Source organism: Somniosus microcephalus, chromosome 1 (assembly GCF_052327205.1).
Source record: "Somniosus microcephalus isolate GS21.2 chromosome 1, FLI_Smic_1.0, whole genome shotgun sequence".
NCBI classification, from domain to species: domain Eukaryota; kingdom Metazoa; phylum Chordata; class Chondrichthyes; order Squaliformes; family Somniosidae; genus Somniosus; species Somniosus microcephalus.
In genome coordinates this window covers 431,610,050-431,628,211 of record NC_140987.1, presented here as the reverse complement: position 1 = coordinate 431,628,211, position 18,162 = coordinate 431,610,050, and the positions used below count along the sequence as shown (strand labels likewise).

The window sequence follows — 18,162 nt, the reverse complement described above, 5'->3', positions numbered from 1 at the left end:
AGATGAGTTCTGGGGCCTTTCTTCCTCGGCCTGAGTGACGATAGTTGCAAAGCTGCTTCCCCTGGAACCACCTTTCCTGAGAGTCTTTGATTCAACAGGCTTGGCTTTCACTCTTCCATCGGTGGTCGGGCTGGCGTCCTGGATGTTTCCAAACAATGGGTCCCTAGCAATTTTAGCCTGTTTGTCTATGAAATTCACTAAGTCTGCAAACCTGGCTCTACTTTTCCGTCTCTCCATTATCTCAAAGGCTGTTCTTCTCCATTGTTCTCTCATCCTGTAAGGAAGCTTAGAGATGATGATTCTCATAGTCGTAGGATTGTCCATCTCTTCCATGAATTCAACATCCTCCATGGTGTTGCGACATCCTATGAGGAAAAGAACATATGCGTTCAATGCCTCTCCGTCCTCCGATCTGATCTGTGGCCACTTGGTAGCCTTTTCAATATATGCAGTGGCTATCTTCAGCTCGTTACCATAGTGCTCCTGCAGCAACTTCCTGGCTTCTATGTATCCCCGGTCCGGTCTCATGTGTTCACAGCTTCTGACCAGGTCTTGTGGTTTACCACTGGTGTACTGTCCCAGGTAGTACAACTTATCACTGCTGCTCTCTGTTTTGGAGTCAATGGCTTGTTCAAAGGATCTGATGAAGGGCTTATACTTGAGTGGGTCGCCTTGGAACACTGGTATGTCTCTTTGAGGGAGTCGAAACAGATTCTGTTGTTTTACAAGCATCTCTGTAATTTCGTTCTGACGTTGCATCACTCGGTATAGGCTTCTCCCTGTGTCTTCAGGCCTCTGGTGGTCATCAGCAGGGTCTAGTCTAGACCGTCTGACGTCTGGGGTAGCATCACGTGCTCCTGTTAGTGGAGAGGCCACCTTCCACGCTGTAATGCCAGGGGATTGCCTTCGGACTCTCTTGTAACTCTTGAAGGTGCCCTGGATCCAACTCTATGTGACAACATTGACTGGCAGTATTCGCTCCCGCCATCCCGTGAGCCTTCATAATCTTCATACGCACTCAACCTGGCGTCTGAGACCGCGATAGCTGTTTTTATCTCCAGCTGTTCTTTCTTTGCCTGCACCTGGGCCTGTTGGGCCTGCAGTTGGGCCTGTTGGGCCTGCACTTGGGCCTGCAGTTGGGCCTGTTGGGCCTCTTGGACCTGCAGTTGGGACTCTTCCCGTTCAAGAGCTTGCTTCTCCGCTAAAGATGCTGCGCGCGCCATCAACGCCGCCCGTTCAACCTCCTCTCTCATGCGTCACGACGAGCTTGTGGTAGAAGCGACTGACCTGCGTCCAGAAACAGAGCTACCTTCTTTTCGATTTTTGCTCGGTCTGGCGGGAGTCTCCGAAATGCTATCGTCTGGTCCGACTTCATCGTCAACTTTATCTTTCTCTGCTGTATCAGCATCTTGACGAATCTTTAACATCCACTGTTCTGTGGCCTTGATATAGTCCTTAATGCTGGTTGATTTAAGATCAAACCAGTTGTGCTGATCAGCGTTTCCCTCTTCTTCAGACAGAAGTGCTAATACATCTTCATTGAGTACATTAAATTCTTCATGCAGCTTGGAGAAATCGTAATACATTATGTCTTCAGCTTTCTTAATATTAGCATTATCTTCCATGAGACGATCAATTATCTTCATTTTTCCAGTTATCTGAGCTAATTTAGCCTTCCTTGCACCTATGCTTCTATGTAACTTCTCTTCCATTGCCTTTGGGGGGAGCTTTATTTCCCTCTTTTGGCCAGTAATCCTTCTGGCTGGGGGAAGCTCCTGGCTCCGTAAGGCCTCGGCCATTTTACCCGCAGCTCTTATTTAGCTTCTCAATAGAATGAACAAAGCAAGTAACAGTCACTGTACCTTCGCTTTCTTATATTGTCGTCTGGCTCCGTGACCATTCATGTATACGTTCGCCAACGATTCCGTCCTTTCCTTCTTAGGGAGCAAGTTTTTGACTAATGTAGTGGCGCTTCTTAGTTTCCAAACAGGCAGCCACTGAGCTGTGGGGCTGTTAACAACGAGTAGACGCGTGTCGAAATAAAACGTTCCCAAACGTAGCTTTGTCTTTTAAACTGTTTACTATAACACTTCACAAACGGAATTACAAAGCAAACACGTATAAACGAACACGGTCAAAAACTGTATTGCTCCAAACCTCACAACTTTTGCCTCCTTCAGCCACGTGGAGTTTAAACTGTAAAATGGCTGCATACCATGTGTGGCTTAGGGACTGTACCATTGTGGCAAGAATGAAGGGGGTGTCTCGGACTATACTACTGGAGCAAGAAAATAGGGGGTTTCTTAATACAATAAGTCAATCAGGTAAATTAACTGTATTATGCTATTTAACCAATATTTTAAAGTATTTTCTTAAGCTTTTATGGCTCTTACATCGTCTTTTCACTGGAATGGTCTCCCAGCGATTCAGCAACGTGAAATGATGAGCTTTTCTGTACACATTGTTCCCATAAATGTATTTCCATCATTGGGCTGAGCACTTAAATGAGTTTCAGGAACTATTACCAGATGTCCACACACAGTCGCACTCGCTCCTAGCCAAGAAATGGTCACCGCTAAAACAGTAATTGTGTCACCCGTGAAGTATTTCCAGATCTTAATTCATGCTGTTGTCGGTGCTCTGTGCTGCATTTATCATGTTGTCTACCCCACTTGTAGAGATGACATAATATGACAGAGGAACACTAATGTAGACACCCATGCCGTTCAAATTAATTTAAACCAGGCTGGCTTCCCCAAAGGCTCAGTTGGTGAAATGCACTGCCCATTGTGGACCTGAGCCATTCGGACTCAAAGGATTCCAGGTTAGATCCTCTCTTTGTTCCGAATTAGCTGATGTCAATGATGATGGCAGCATCAAACATCTTTGGGTTAGGGAAGAAAAAAAAGAAATCAGCCAGGCTTCTCATCCCTGATCACTAACCAGTGAGTCCTGGTGGAAAGTGCATGCGTGTGGATGTGAGGTAAGGACAGGATCAGGTCGACTGTGGTGCCCTCCACCTTCATTGTCAATCCTCGGGCCTGAAAAAATTCTGAAGGGGATTGACAGGGTAGATGCTGAGAGGTTGTTTACCCTGGATGGAGTGTCTAGAACTAGGGGACATAGTCTCAGGATAAGAGGTAGGCCATTTAAGACCGAGATGAGGAGGAATTTCTTCACTCGGAGGGTTGTGAATCTTTAGAATTCTCTGGCCCAGAGGGCTGTGAATGGTGAGTGTTTGAGTATATTCAAGGCTGAGATGGATAGATTTTTGGACTCTAGGGGAATCAAGGGATATGGGGATCGGGCAGGAAAGTGGAGGTGAGGTCGATGATCGGTCATGATCTTATTGAATGGCGGAGCAGGCTCGAGGGGCCGTATGGCCTACTCCTACTCTTATTTCTTATATTCTTATGTTCTTAAAAGTCCAGGAAGGCGTGAACCGCACAGTTACACCCCCACCCCACTATGCCAAAGTTTCTGCAGTCAGAAGGCAGGACATGCAGGAGCGGGCCTTTGGTGGTGCGGAGCAAACCTACAGCACCTTCCCCCTACCAAGGACTTCAGAAACGCTGGCAGCAGATGACCGAGAGGTGCCAGGTCACTAGTCCAGAAGATCACTCATGGTGCCTGGGCAGCCCCCTTACAAAGGGGGTCACTTCAAACCACCACCCCCTGCCCCGCCTCCCCCAACCCCACCCAAACAGTTTTTGGATTCCTCGTTGTCAAGGGTCCAGGCCCCACTTTTGCTTGCATTGGTCAGGTATGCTTGGTGAGACCAGTTGTGCCTAAGCCAATCGTAGACAAGGTCCTGACTAGGGGCTGTAGCATGGAAACTCTTGAGATAAGGAGTCCTGGCCCCTTACGAAGCCCGGTGGGAACTCGCAGTGTAGGCGGAGATCCTGCATTTCCATGTTTTGGCCAAATTCCTCACATTGGAGTTGCAGCAGGAGTGCACCAGAAAGGCTAACCATTGTCGGCCCTCAAAGTCAGGGTTCATGTATGAAGAACGGGCTCTCGGGTGAGATGCCAGAAGACTGGCAGGAGCCTAAGACGCAAACCGAGCACAAACCAGCATAGTTAGGAGAGAGCAGCGAACAAAATAAGAGATCAGTTGTCGACAGACACAGTCAGGCTCCCTCTTTGTCAAATGTAGTTGTGTCACCCCTGACGTAAGTGATTCATCTGAATTTATGCTGCAGTTGGTGTCCGATGCTGCATTTTTCATGCCATTTATACCACCCATAGTGATTACATAATACCTCAATGGTATACTATTGTCCATACATGTATATCAAATTAACCTACACCAGACTTAATTGCTGCCAACAACACATCAATCGTTTTATAGACAAGCTTTATCTTCTGTTCTACTGTACAGACTCAACCTTTGTGACTGGGTCCCAGTGTGATGTCTAACCATCCACACATTCTAACATTCCACTGTAGTTTTCAGAACGCTATTGTGTTTACAGAGTTCTTGACTTGAAAGCATGTAGTTTAGAAGTAACTGGATAGAAATAGAATTCCTTTGATATCTGGGCTGTGCTGGGTTGACTGATCTCAGCCAATGGATGGTGGTAGAGGTGCTTAAACTGGCCTCAAACCTCTAGGCTAGGAAGAGGAAAAATGTCAGCCAGGGTTCCTGATCTTGATTTGATAAGCCTAGCCAGTGAAGCCTCCTAGAAAGTGTGTGTGTGTGTGTGTGTTCACGTCAGGTGAGGACAGGGTCAGGTATCTGCTATGATGCCCCCACTGTGCCACGCGCAAGTGAATATAGAAGTAGGAGGATAGAGCAGATGAATGCGTGGCTGGAGAGATGGTGCAGGAGGGAGGGCTTCAGATTCCTGGGGCATTGGGACCGGTTCTGGGGGAGTTGGGGCCTGTACAGGCCGGACGGGTTGCACCTCAACAGGGCCGGAACCAATATCCTCGCGGGGAGGTTTGCTAGTGCTGTTGGGGAGGGTTTAAACTAATTTGGCACAGGGATGGGCACCAAGATGTAACGTTAGAAAGGGGAAATAAAGTGCTCAAAGGATTGGGAGTGGCAGATAGCACTAAAGTAAGAAATAGTAAGTTATTAGGTGGGGTCGAGAGAATACAGAATGGTCTAAGATGGGTTTACAGTGTATGTATGTGAACGCACGAAGCATAGTAAACAAGGTAAGTGAGCTGCAGGCACAAATAGCCACATGGGAATATGATGCTGTGGCAATAACTGAGACCTGGCTCAAAAAAGAGGCAGGATTGGGTACTAATAATTCCTGGATATAAGGTGTTCAGGAAAGATAGGGAAGGAAAGATAGGAGGTGGTGTGGCAGTATTGGTTAAGGAGAATGTTACAGTGCTGGAGAGGGAGGATGTCCTGGAGGGGTCAAGGACAGAATCTATATGGCTAGAGTTAAGAAATAATAGAGGTGCCATTACACTACTAGATGTATTCTATAGACCACCAAATAGTGGGAAAGATATGGAGGTGCAAATTTGAGAAATTACAGAGAGGTGCAAGAACTATAGAGTAGTAATAATGGGGGACTTCAACTATCCTAATATAGACTGGGATCATAATAGTGTAAAGGGCAGAGAAGGGGAAGAATTTCTGAAGTGTGTTCAGGAGAACGTAGTTGATCAGTATGTTTCCGGCCCAACGAGGGAGGAGGCATTGCTGGATCTGGTTCTGGGGAATGAGGTAGGTCAAGTGGAGCAAGTGTCAGTAGGTGAACATTTAGGGAACAATGATCATCGATCATAAGGTTTAGATGAGCTATGGAAAAGGACAGGGAGCAATCTAGAGTAAAAATACTTAATTGGAGGAAGGCCAATTTCAGTGGGATGAGAACGGATAACTGGAATCAAAGATTGGCAGGCAAAACTGTAATGGAACAATGGGCTGCCTTTAAAGAGGAAATAGTTCAGGTACAGTTCATGAGGGGGAAAGGCAGGGCAACTAAAGTCAGGGCTCCCTGTATGACGAAACAGATAGAGAATATGATGAAGCAGAAAAAGACCGCGCATGACAGATGTCAGGTTACAAATACATCTGTGAATCAGGCTATATATAGAATGGTCAGAGGAGAAGTGAAAAAGAAAATAAGAGGGGCAAAGAGAGAGTGTGAGAATAGAATAGAAGCCAACATAAAAGGTAATCCAAAAGTCTTCTATAGGCATATAAATAGTAAAAGGGTAGTAAGGGGAAGGGTTGAACCGCTTAGGGACCAAAAAGGAGACCTATGCATGGAGGCAGTGGGTATGACTGAGGTACTAAACAAGTGCTTTGCATCTGTCTTCACCAAGGAAGAGGATGCTGCCACAGACATAGTGAAGGAGGAGGTAGTGGAGACACTTGATAGGATAAAAATTGATAAAGAGGTATTAGAAAGGCTGGCTGTACTTAAAGTAGATAAATCATCCTAGGATGCTGAGGGAATTGATGGCAGAAATCGCGGAGGTACTGGCCATAATATTCCAATCCTCTATAGATACAGGGGTGGTGCAAGAGGACTGGAGAATTGCAAATGTTACACCATTGTTCAAAAAAGGGTGTAAAGATAAACCCAGCAACTACAGGCCAGTCAGTTTAACCTCGGTAGTGGAGAAGGTTTTAGAAACAGTAATCAGGGACAAAATTAACAGTTACATGGATAGGTGTGGATTAATTAAGGAAAGTCAGCACGGATTTGTTAAAGGCAAATCATGTTTAACCAACTTGATCGAGTTTTTTGATGAGGTAACAGAAAGGGTTGATGAGGGCAATGCGGTTGACGTGGTGTACCTGGATTGCCAAAAGGCGTTCGACAAAGTGCCACATAATAGGCTTGCCAGCAAAGTTGAAGCCCATGGAATAAAAGGGACAGTGGCAGCATGGATACGAAATTGGCTAAGTGACAAGAAACAGAGAGTAGTGGTGAACGGTTGTTTTTTGGACTGGAGGAAGGTATACAGTGGTGTTCCCCAGGGGGTCAGTTCTAGGACCACTGCTTTTCTTGATACATATTAATGACTTGGATGAGGGTGTACAGGGCACAATTTCAAAATTTGCAGATGACACAAAACTTGGAAATATAGTGAACAGTGAGGAGGAGAGTGATAGACTTTAGGAAGACATAGACAGGCTGGAGAAATGGGTGGACATGTGGCAGATGAAATTTAATGCAGAAAAGTGCGAAGTGATACATTTTGGTAGAAAGAATGAGGAAAGGACATATAAACTAAAGGGTACAATCCTGAAGGGGGTGCACGAACAGAGAGACCTAGGGATATGTGTGCACAGATTGTTGAAGGTGGCAGGGCAGGTTGAGAAAGCAGTTAAAATGGCTTACGGGATCCTGGGCTTCATAAATAGAGGTATAGAGTACAAAAGTGTGGAAATCATGATGAACCTGTATAAAACACTGGTTTGGCCCCAACTGGAGGACTGTGTCCAATTCTGGGCCCCGCACTTTAGGAAGGATGTGAAGGTCTTAGAGAAGGTGCAGAAAAGATTTCCGAGAATGATTCCAGGGATTAGGGACTTCAGTTACGTTGATAGACTGGAGAAGCTGGGGTTGTTCTCCTTGAAGCAGAGAAGATTGAGAGGAGATTTGATAGAGATGTTCAAAATCAAGAGGGGTCTGGACAGAGTAGTTAGAGAGAAACTGTCCCCATTGACAGAAGGGTCGAAAACCAGAGGACACAGATTTAAGGTGATTAGCAAAAGAACCAAAGGCGACGTAAGAAAAAACTTTTTTACGCAGCGAGTGGTTAAGATCTGGAATGCACTGCCTGAAAGGGTGGTGGAGGCAGACTCAATCACTGCTTTCAGAAGTTGGATAAGTATTTGAAGGAAAAAAATTTGCAGGGCTACGGGAAAAGGGCGGGGAGTGGGACTAGCTGAGAGTCGGCATGGGCTCGACGGTCCAAATGGTCTTCTTCCGTGCTGTAACCATTCTATGGTAAATAACCTGCCTACATTTATTGTCTTGGTTCAAACATTACGAATGGCCACTTGGTGAGGTGCCGGAGGTTGGCCAGTGCCAATGGCATCATTGCCCAATAAGAGCCTCAGGAAAGGAGAAAAATGGGAGAAAATTGGTGTGGAATATAACCAAATAGAATCTCTGCAAGTGCTCCCGGTAAATCGGTGAATAAATCAACCATATAATGCAGCACTGAGTTGGAAAATAAAGTTCTCGAATTTCTTTCTTTCACAATTTCATTAACATTAACAATTTCATTAGTCAATGGAAAAGAAAACCAGGCAGAGTGCAAAGTGGGCTGCTGATTGGCTGTCGCCCATTTTGTGCTCCCGTCCAAGGTGAATTTATACCCCTACCCCGTTAACCTGCAATTTATGCAAATTATTTACACAATGCTTAAATTCCAAACCATAACAATATGAAAAATCTTATGACTGCACAAACTTCCTGTTAACTTTTCCCATTACAAATTGCTACATCCACATTTATAATGTAAACTGCCTAGGTAAACTTGTCACACTGTAATTACACCCTCCAGCCAGTGGCTGTGCTGTAGTGCCTCCACTGGTGAGAGGGCGCAATTACAGCATGACGTAGGATTGTATAATGGATGGATATGTATAAAAATATAAGGACATCATTTATTACTTTGAAAGGGGGGCTGAATTATAGCTGAAGCTTGGTCCAATTATTCCCCGCCTTCAATCTCTGCTTCACCCAAAAACAACACTTGATCTTGACTCCCTGTGCACAACACTACAGGAGATTGACTAATATTTTAAAAAGGGAGTGATACTCATTTTGGGTTAATAATATACTTGATGTATATGACTCTTAAAACAATAAATAGAGGTCCAGTTATTCAAATTGATTTGCCATTGGCCTCCTTCTTTGTTAGTACAGATCTAACATTTCCTCAATGTTAACCGCCATGGCTAAATCTGATTATATTTATTCAAATGCTATTGTTATTACCATTTTATTTTTACCTGGGAATTACTATTTTACAATTCTTCAATTCCCTTCTTTTTTCCCACTTCCACCAATCTTCAGGTTTCCCTCCTTTTCTCTTAAGCAAAAAGGGCAGAGAAGTGACCTGTTCCTCTGTAACTGTTGATGGCCACAATGAAGAGCATGAAAACAGTGATAGGTGACTCCGCCTGGCATTCTCTCTGACAATCTCTACCAGTGTCTTACCCCCTCCATAAAGATTCCCATTTTCCATGCTCAATGGGCAAGCTATATGAACACATAGCAATTGCTGCAAGCTACGCCACCCAAGGGAGCTGGGTGCAGTTCTTCATGTTTATGCTAAACCGTCGTAAAATATAAACAAATAACCCACATTTTGCCACTTAGTTTACGTGAAGCTGCTTCATGTGGTCAGGTAGAATTTAATCACTGCTTTTGGCCCTCCTTTCATTAAACATAGAATGGATATCCAAAAGTAAGTTACTGTCTGGAATCTAATCAAGCAGTTCGGATACTTTATATAAGGAAGAATAGATACCTGGTGGGAGTCAGTTACAGGTTGCAATGCAATTAAGGTTTTGATTGACCAACAAGAATAGGTTCTAAGTTTTGTTTGAAACTCCTCTTGATGGTTCAGTTGGTAAAGGTGGTGTGTGACTGAGCCAGGCAGACCCGAAGGTCCTAGGTTTAATTCTCAGTCTATGTTGAGTTAACTGATCTCACTCAAGGAGGCAGCAATACAATTGAGCTCAATGCCCCTGGGTTTCTATTACAGATTTCTATCCACTTACCCTTGCTGGGCAAGTGTGTTGCGATTGAGCAAGGGCAGGAGCAAATATTGTGCTGATGCTCCCTGCCCCAGTCAAATAGTCTACCAATACTCATTGTGTAGCCTCACCCATATCAAATGGCCACTTGGGTGAGATATTAATAAGTATCCTGCACCCATGGAACCCCGCAGGAGCCTATGCTTTCAGTAGAGGAGGAAGAGGGGACAAAATTTTTTAATATTTTATCTGAACCCAGAAATTAGATTATCTTTAAATCATTTCTAGTTTAACTTTGAAATATTATATATTGTGAAATTAAGGGTTGGAAGTAGCGGTTCGGAACTTTTGCTGTTAGTCACACTCTGGACCAACACTATATATAAGATACTAGCTGGGGAGCCCCGCGTTGCGAGGGCAATTTTGGGGCGCTTGGTCTCCCTGCCCCTGTGTGTCCCCCCTCTCCCTGTCATGTCCTCTCCCTGTCCTATCCCTCCCTCCCCTCCTCTCCCTCCCTCCCCTCCCCTCCCCTGTCTCCCTCCCTCCCTCCCCTCCCCTCGCCCAGCCCCACCCCTCCCCTACTCCCCCACTCCCCTCTGCCCTGTCATGTCCTCTCCCTGTCCTATCCCTCCCTCCCCTCCCCTCCTCTCCCTCCCCTCCCCTCCTCTCCCTCCCCTCCTCTCCCTCCCTCTCCCTCCCTCCCCTCCCCTGTCTCCCTCCCTCCCTCCCCTCGCCCACCCCCACCCCTCCCCTACTCCCCCGCTCCCCTCTGTCCCTCTCTCCGGACCCTCCCCCTGCCTAGCGCCTGAGGTCCGGTGCCGTTGCGATAGCGGGAATGCTGAGCGGCGGCCGGCGCCGGGAGCAGGCTCTCGCGGGCGGCGCATGCGCGGTCAGTGCGGGCGGCGCATGCGCGGTCAGTGCGGGCGGCGCATGCGCAGTCAGTGCGGGCGGCGCATGCGCGGTCAGTGCGGGCGGCGCGAGGCGGCCTGGCGGCCGTTAGCGAGCGGGAAACTTCGGGCGGCCCGCCCGCGCTACGGCCCCGACACCGTGAAACCTGAGAGGGGGAAGTAGAGAGAGACAGGGAAGAGGAGAAGGAGAGAGAGGGAAGAGGAGAGAGGGAAGAGGAGAAGGAGAGAGAGGGAAGAGGAGAAGGAGAGAGAGAGAGGGAAGAAAGAGAGAGAGAGAGAGAAATTTTTTGAGCTTCAGGCCCCGAGTCCCCCCTGCGCGAGGGTGAGGAGGAGGGGGGGGGGTTGCTAAAGACAATATAAAACTCAAATAAATTGTTAATTAATTCCCTAACACATAATTCAAATATTTACCTTACTTAAGTGTGGGGAAAAAATTGTGAAAAATCAAGATGGCGGCCACTCACCTCGGTCCAGAAGGATAAGGCCCGCCCACACACGCACCGATTGGTCGACCGGTCAGGTCACCGAAGCGTAGGATTGGTCAATCGTCGAGTCACTCGACACACAACTGTAGGAAGGAACCCGCCGTCCGATTGGTCGACCTCGACGTCACACGGTTGCTAATGAGATGCTAATGAGCGGAAGGCTGAACGTTTTTCGGATACCGCGGGCGCGGTTTTTGTCCGGCCGAAACGTAAATACACCTATGACCGGTCCGGAATCGCAAGCTTTCTTTTGAGGCGACGCGCGCGTCGGTACGCTCTGTAACTTTCAAACGTATAGAGAACGGACAGACAGACATCGGGACAGACAGACAGAAGAGCCACTTTATATATATAGATAAGATATTCATGTAAAATAAGATCATCGCCAATAAATCCAATAGGGAATTCAGGAGAAACCTCTTTATCCAGAGAGTGGTGAGAATGTGGAACTTGCTACCTCACGGAGTAGTTGAGGCAAATAGTATCGATGCATTTAAGGGGAAGATAGGTAAACACACGAGGGAGAAACAAATAGAAGGGTATGCTGATAGGGCTAGGTGATGGGGGGTCGGAGGAGGCTTGTGTGGAGAACAAACACCGGCATGGACCAGTTGGGCTGAATGGCCTGTTTCTGTTCTGTACATTCCATGTAATGAAGTCCATTGGGCTCACTGTCGATACTAAGATCCACACATATAGGCAGCTATTTTTAAAGTTTATTGTGAAATAATTATAGATATGTGAAAGCAAAGCTCTTTATTTGCCTACATCTTGAACCCATGTGCATATACAAAAGATCTGTTATTTTACAAACCTGATGTGTACGAGGTTATCCAGTTACAGCACTCAATCTTAATTATAAAGTCTTGTACGCATCAAATACCTTTCACAGCAGCACACATTTTGCCTCTGTATAAGCTATAATCAGCTTGTAAAACTGTTCTTTTATCTGCATTATCTCGCAAGTAGCACGTTCTGTTTATTCAGAGATGTGTGAGCTGTGTTAGTCTAAGTGCACAATAATCAGATGCAATAATGTTTTATATAGTAAAGAAAATATGCAAGATTAAGACACAATTCTTCCCTGTTAGTGCGGATTCTGAATGAAGGAACGCTGCAAATCTGACTATGAATAAATACCAGTACATTAAGCCTGCCTAATGGCCTCTGTGGGTAAATGTACTTCCTACTATGGACCTGAGCCATACAGACCGGGGAAGTTTCACGTCCAATCGCCCATTCTGTGTGCAATTAGCTGATCTCATCCAAGGTGTTAGTAGGGGGGACTACAATTAGCTTTGATAGCCCTCAGCTAGTTGGGTATAAATCAGCCATTGTGCCCAGCACTCCTGATTGCTACCCAGTGACCCCACTGGAAACTCTACCCGATTGCCAAATCAGCTGCCAACACTCATCACCTAGACTCACACCCAAACAATGGCCGCTTGGACAAGGCACTGGAGGGAAGCCCGTTGCCCATGTAAGTACCCCAACACAATCAGCACCTTCAGGAGAGTGGGGGGGGGGGGGAAAGAAAAAGTAAAATAGCCCTCCGCCCTCCTATAGAGTTTGGTGTATTAAAGAATTACTGGCTTTCACGCCACCCGACCCATGTGAATTAGTGAATACATTGAAAAGACTTGTTACTTTGACAGTTTATTTTCACGACAACCATATTCTGGAAAATAATTCTGCAGTGGATACACCTCATGGATTCATGTTTTACAGTCGGAGGATGCATTACTCACAAGAGGCTGCACATATTAGGGAGTTACAAGGCTCCTGATGGTTCAGTTGATTAAAGCATTGCCCATTGCGAAACTGAGCCATACAGACTAGGTCCAGGTTCTACCCCTGCTCTGTGCGGGAGCTGGCTGATCTCAGTAGGAAGCAGAGGTAGCACACTACTGTTGGCATAGCACCTGGTCTATGGAGGGAGAAAATCAGTCAGGGGTCCTAGTCCAGTAACCTATGCTAGAATGTGTGAAACTGAGTGTGTTACATTGGTCCTGACATGCAATACGTGCACAGTATTTTGTGTGTTCAGTTTGGTATTCATGTTTCCTTGTTTTCTGATGCGCTTTATGTTTTGTTGGGGGGGGGTGATATCTACAGTTGGGTTGATGCTTTTGTCTCATTTAATAGTTGCATGCATTATCATCTAATACTACAGCTGTCTGAAAATAGAGTTCCATCAGTAGCTCACGGGAAGCATAGAACGCTAGTCCAGAGAGGATGCACTGTATAAAGCAAGCACATGTGTGTGCTCAGGTCATTATTATAGGTTAGGTACCATTTAATATACAGGTGACTCTTAGTTTTGGACTAAGTATTTGTTTAATACTTATCTGGGGTTTTTTTTTGCCTTCCCCTTGCCCAGTAATCAGGACTGTTAGAACACATACATTTAAACAATGTATATTTCCCTGGGCTTTCAATTCAATGTGATTTTGAAACTGATTTGTTGTTGTAGCATGTTGCCATGGGCTTAGCAATTAACTTGGTGCTGGGTTCAATCTGTGGCTTCTCAATAAAAAGAGCTAAATCTATAAGTATTTTGCATTGAATATTTTAACCCAGGATTGAAGGTTCCCATTGCTACTGTCAGTGGGTCCCACCAAGTGACAACTCCTAATTTAAAATGAGGATATATGCTTGGTTACAGGCTTAAAGAGCAAAATCTCACCTATAGTACTCTTCTGATCAGTTTCTTACCTAAGCACGTTGCTCAAATGTTTATATATAAGATGCTGAGATACACAATTCACATCTCGCGTTTAACAGCTAACGCTTGTTTTAAAAAGATACATTTAAAATGATGCTTAACTTACGTTGTCCTGAACAAGCCACGGAGTCCTTCACTTACGGTTTACAAATATTTTTACGTTATCTTTTTAAAACAAAGCGCACTTTAACTTCTAACCACGATTAAGACGTTTTGCAATATCGGGCTGGTCGCTGCGGGTAGATAGATATTTGAGAGCTGCCCACGAACATAAATAGCACCGACAATCACATCCCTTTGAAACTCAAGTTGCACAGACTTTTTTTTGAAAAGACACTTTCACATGTTTGCAAGAACGGGCATTTCTGCGAAATAAGTGGGAATCGTGTCCGATCGCAGAAATAAAGACAATTTGCAGTTGAAGAATTTAACATGAGAATTACATTCATTATGTATATATATTTTTAAAAACGCACCCTTCTCCCCAGAAACTCACCGCTTGGACAAGATCGGCAGCCAAACAAGCCAAGACCATAAGCAGGATCCTGAAAAGAAGATAACAAGGGATTGGAAACTCAATCTGCAGCAGCAGAAGCTGCATCCGAACAGACAAGGGGGGCGAGTGTAACAGTTCCAAGTGAGGTCGCGTTTATCGCTTCAACTCTTAGTTAAAATCTTGGAGAAAGTTTGCTCGCAAGGCTGGGAACTTTCACTTACCCATTGCTCATATTGATGGGCTTGTTTTGTTCAGTCTCCTTACGGGGGACTTTCAGAGATGCCTTTTGATCTCCTTTAAGCGATCGAATAGTGTTACTCCGGTCATTGAAAAATCACGACTGTGCCTCACCGTCTTCGGAGAGAGGGAAGAGAGAGAGAGAGAGAAAAAGTTTGAAATGCAAAATAATTTAGCAAAAAAAAAACCCCCCCACAATTATTGCGTTAAAGAATAAACACTACCTGGTGCTAAAAACAAACAATTGTGCAGGCGGATTGGGGAGTGAAGCTTCAGAAAGTATAATCCCAGCACACAGTCTCCAGTCCTATTTCTGCCCTCTCCGCCAGTACAATCCATGCAAGCGTTTACAGTCTGGGATAGGTGCTAGGGGGAAGGGGAGGAGTTTCCATAGTCGCTCAAACTTTCGGAAAGAAAGCCCCACTCCAATTAATCCATCCCCCTCTCCCAATTTACAATAGATAATACAGATCTCACAGACCCCCAAAAAATAGACACAAGTGCATTTAGCAGCCTTAGAATCACACTATCAGATTGTTCAAATACAGTCATTCGTTTTAATGAAATTTTGAGAACCGGTGCGTTAATAAATGGAGAAACTTAATAACTTGTACTCACCCTTCACTCCTTTTTTTTAAATCATTAGCAACAAAGTGTTTCCCCCCAATCCGCCCCCAGCGTTCAGCAATTCCTTCTAATTCCTTGCAAACGCTCTTTGACATAACCGCTAAAGTAAAGTAGTCCCTCAAAGAAAGTTTGCCAAACTTTTTCTCTCTCTATATATAAAAAACATAAAGCTGTGCGAGGAGAAAACAATAGCAGGGGCGGGGGCTGAAGAAGAGGACAGTGTGCCGGGGCGGGGCGTCACGTCCCATTCGCCTTTTGGAAGTGATTTTGATTTTTATTGCTCGACACCCACACACTGAACGCATCAGGTTGAAGCTCTTCCTCCACCACCCCCCCCCCCTTGCGAAGTGGTACAGTTTGTAGGAAGTAGTTCCTGACGGATGGTGGAGATCAGAGGAGAGTGAGTAGTGTGTGCGAGGCTGCTAGATAGAGGGGCGAGAGAGAGAGAGAGAGAGAGCGGCGAATTGTGGCTGGTTATTGCAGTCACACAGCCAGCTTCTGATAGCGCATTCTCGCTTGATGGCTTTCTCCCTCTCTCTTTAAGCGGTAATCATTTCCTTTTCTCTCTCTCTCTCTCTATTTCCCCGCACACAGAACATGTGTGGATGTGCAGTTCTTGGCAGCTGATCAGCCCCAAGTCGAGAGCCGGAAAAAAATGAAGTTTGAAAAGTCGTTCACCTTCGGCCAACTTGCTGCTCGGGTCTTCTTGTTGCTCTCGGTGCTCACAGTTTGGGTGCAGAACTCCGAGGCAGCGGTGAGTACTGCATTTTCAGCATGTTCGTGCACGGATTCTTCTGGGTGTTTTTTCTTAAAAATTCCCAAATCATCATATTTAATATATCGATTGGAGAGAAACAGCAAGATGCGAAGGGAGGGAAGTTTCTTATTTTTTTTAAACCCTGCAATTGCAGATTTGTAATCGCTATTTTTGTTAACGCGTTATTAAAGATGCTTAAGATGTTGCATTTAAAATACAAGCTCGGTATTGTAAGAAGTTAGCAGCGATTTGTCTTTGAAAGAGAATTGGAGCTATCAGACGGCTCCAGCATTCCCTGAAGAACGTTACTGTTCCTATCTGCTTGTAGTAACTTGTAACGGTGGATCTGATCTGATCTGATCTGACTACCTGGATTTATCAGCCGGCCCAGCATTCAGTAAGAAGTTGGCATTTTCCCCCTTTTTTAAAGTGCAAGTGTGTGTGTTTTTCTCCAAAACTACAGTCGGGGCAAAAGTCCTCCCAATAAAAGTGTGCTGGGGAGGATGGGTGGGGGAAGAGACCAGCTGAAAGTTGAGGGAAGATGTAACTCCAACTTCGCTTGCATTTTCTGATGGTTATCTACCTTGTTTTGTCAAAAAAAATGCTTCATTCAAAAGTACGATGGCAAAATATTTTCTCCCCACCCCCCGGTCTCCCTCACACTTGTTTCGCTTCACCCTCTGATAGATGTGTGACTTTCCCCTGGAAACGCACAGAAGTCTGTGTGGGGCGAAATATTTACCGCTTGTTAATAATAATTCTTCCAGCTGCCCTTTGTTCCATCTGCAGTCTTTTAGATCCTATCACTTTCTCCTAGAACTCGGCATTGCCCTGTGTGAAGATGCAATTGACTGGCATGCTAATAGTGGAAAAAACCGAGCCCGCTTTTGATACCAGGAAGTTTGTTAGTGCAGGTAAAGCATGAAACATCCCTGGCATCACCAACCAGCTCGCCAATGCCTTCCATTTCATCTGTGCCAACCAGGTCAGGCTGTTTGTATTTTGACCGTTTGGATGGGGAATGGGGGTATTTTTTTGTTGTAAAACCTGCAGATTTAAAATAAACATTCTTATCAAATTGACACGGTGTATTCCAAGTGTGAAGGGTTGCATCTGGAAGCTTGTCAGTGCTGGGTGATGTTAAGTTAGTTTCCTTTTTAACTTCAGGTTAGATTAGGGGGGGGGGGGGTGGCGGGTGCAGTGAAAATTCTCAGTGCAACAGGGAAGGTGTGCAATATTTCTCTCCTTACCTATAAATGCAGTTGATGCTCAAAAGTTATGTACTTTCTACTGTTCTGTTTCAGTGTGGGGGTGGGTGGGTCCAACCAGCTGACAAGGTGATCATTCGGAGTTAAGCGAATTGGCCTTTTCTTGAGTTCTTTTAGTGAGTCTACGTTACATATCTATGTGTTCACCCTGTCTGAATTCCTGGCTCCTTAAGGTTATCTTTTAACTTCTGCTACAGGGTTGCAATTGTTCAGGAATCACCCGTGGGATCATTTTGGAAGTAGTTAGGTTGACTTTTGATTGTGGAGGCAAGGGAGGGAAAGAAGAAAGATCGCCTGTTTAAGAAGAGGAGCCAAACATTCCTTCGATTTAAAGGGGCAGTATTCTACCCATTGGTGCTTGCACAGAAAAGGACCAGTGGCTGTTCGGAGTCTACTTGGCCTATTTAGTATATTGTTACTAGTACATTGTAGGAACAATCACACTTGAGTCAATGCACATTAAAGTTGTGTAATGTGCATCTTGTGTGATGCTCTTAATTCATCACCTGAAATTGTTCTTGCCACTAACACCACGAGTAACAGGCCTGGAACCACGGTACTTTGCTTAAGCATTGTACAAACAACAGTAAGATGCATTTGTATAGCGCCTTTTAATGTAGTAAAATGTCCCAAGGCATTTCACGGGAGTGTAATGAGACAGAAAATTGACACCGAGCCAAAGAAGGTGACATTAGGACATGTGACCAAATGCTTGCTCAAAGAGGCAGGTTCTGAGGAGAGAGAGGTAGAGATGCAAAGAGGTATGGGAAGGAAATTCCAGAGCTTAGGTCCTAGACAGCTGAAGGCACGGCCGCCACAGGCGGAGCAAAAGAAGTGGGGTTGCACAAGAGGCCAGAGTTTGAGGAATGCAGAGTTCTTGGTGTGTTGTAGGGCTGGAGGAGTTTACAGAGATAGGGAGGGGCGAGGCCACGGAGGGATTTGAAAACAGGGATGAGAATTTAAAT

General features: G+C 45.3%; 2 protein-coding genes across 5 annotated transcripts in view; one reads left to right on the top strand and one right to left on the bottom strand.

The window, feature by feature from the left end:
- LOC147125292 (uncharacterized) overlaps positions 1 to 15,356 on the bottom strand; it is a 534,520-nt gene extending 519,164 nt beyond the window's left edge. For 3 of the 4 annotated variants that reach the window (XM_086000743.1, XM_086000728.1, XM_086000752.1), the window contains exons 1-3: positions 14,770 to 14,876; positions 14,530 to 14,662; positions 14,309 to 14,357 (exon numbers count right to left, since the gene is read on the bottom strand). In XM_086000743.1, coding sequence (XP_085856869.1) covers positions 14,309 to 14,357; positions 14,530 to 14,540 — 60 coding nt within the window. In that variant the 5' untranslated portion in view covers positions 14,541 to 14,662; positions 14,770 to 14,876. Of the gene's footprint in view, positions 1 to 14,308; positions 14,358 to 14,529; positions 14,663 to 14,769; positions 14,877 to 15,163 lie in introns of those variants that run through there. The other variant, XM_086000735.1, reaches the window with a different exon arrangement.
- A 71-nt stretch (positions 15,357 to 15,427) lies between these two features.
- col4a5 (collagen, type IV, alpha 5 (Alport syndrome)) overlaps positions 15,428 to 18,162 on the top strand; it is a 306,253-nt gene continuing 303,518 nt past the window's right edge. Inside the window, exons 1-2 of the mRNA XM_086000713.1 lie at positions 15,428 to 15,572; positions 15,767 to 15,926. Of these exons, the coding sequence (XP_085856839.1) occupies positions 15,553 to 15,572; positions 15,767 to 15,926 (180 nt within the window). The 5' untranslated portion in view covers positions 15,428 to 15,552. The remainder of the gene's footprint in view (positions 15,573 to 15,766; positions 15,927 to 18,162) is intronic.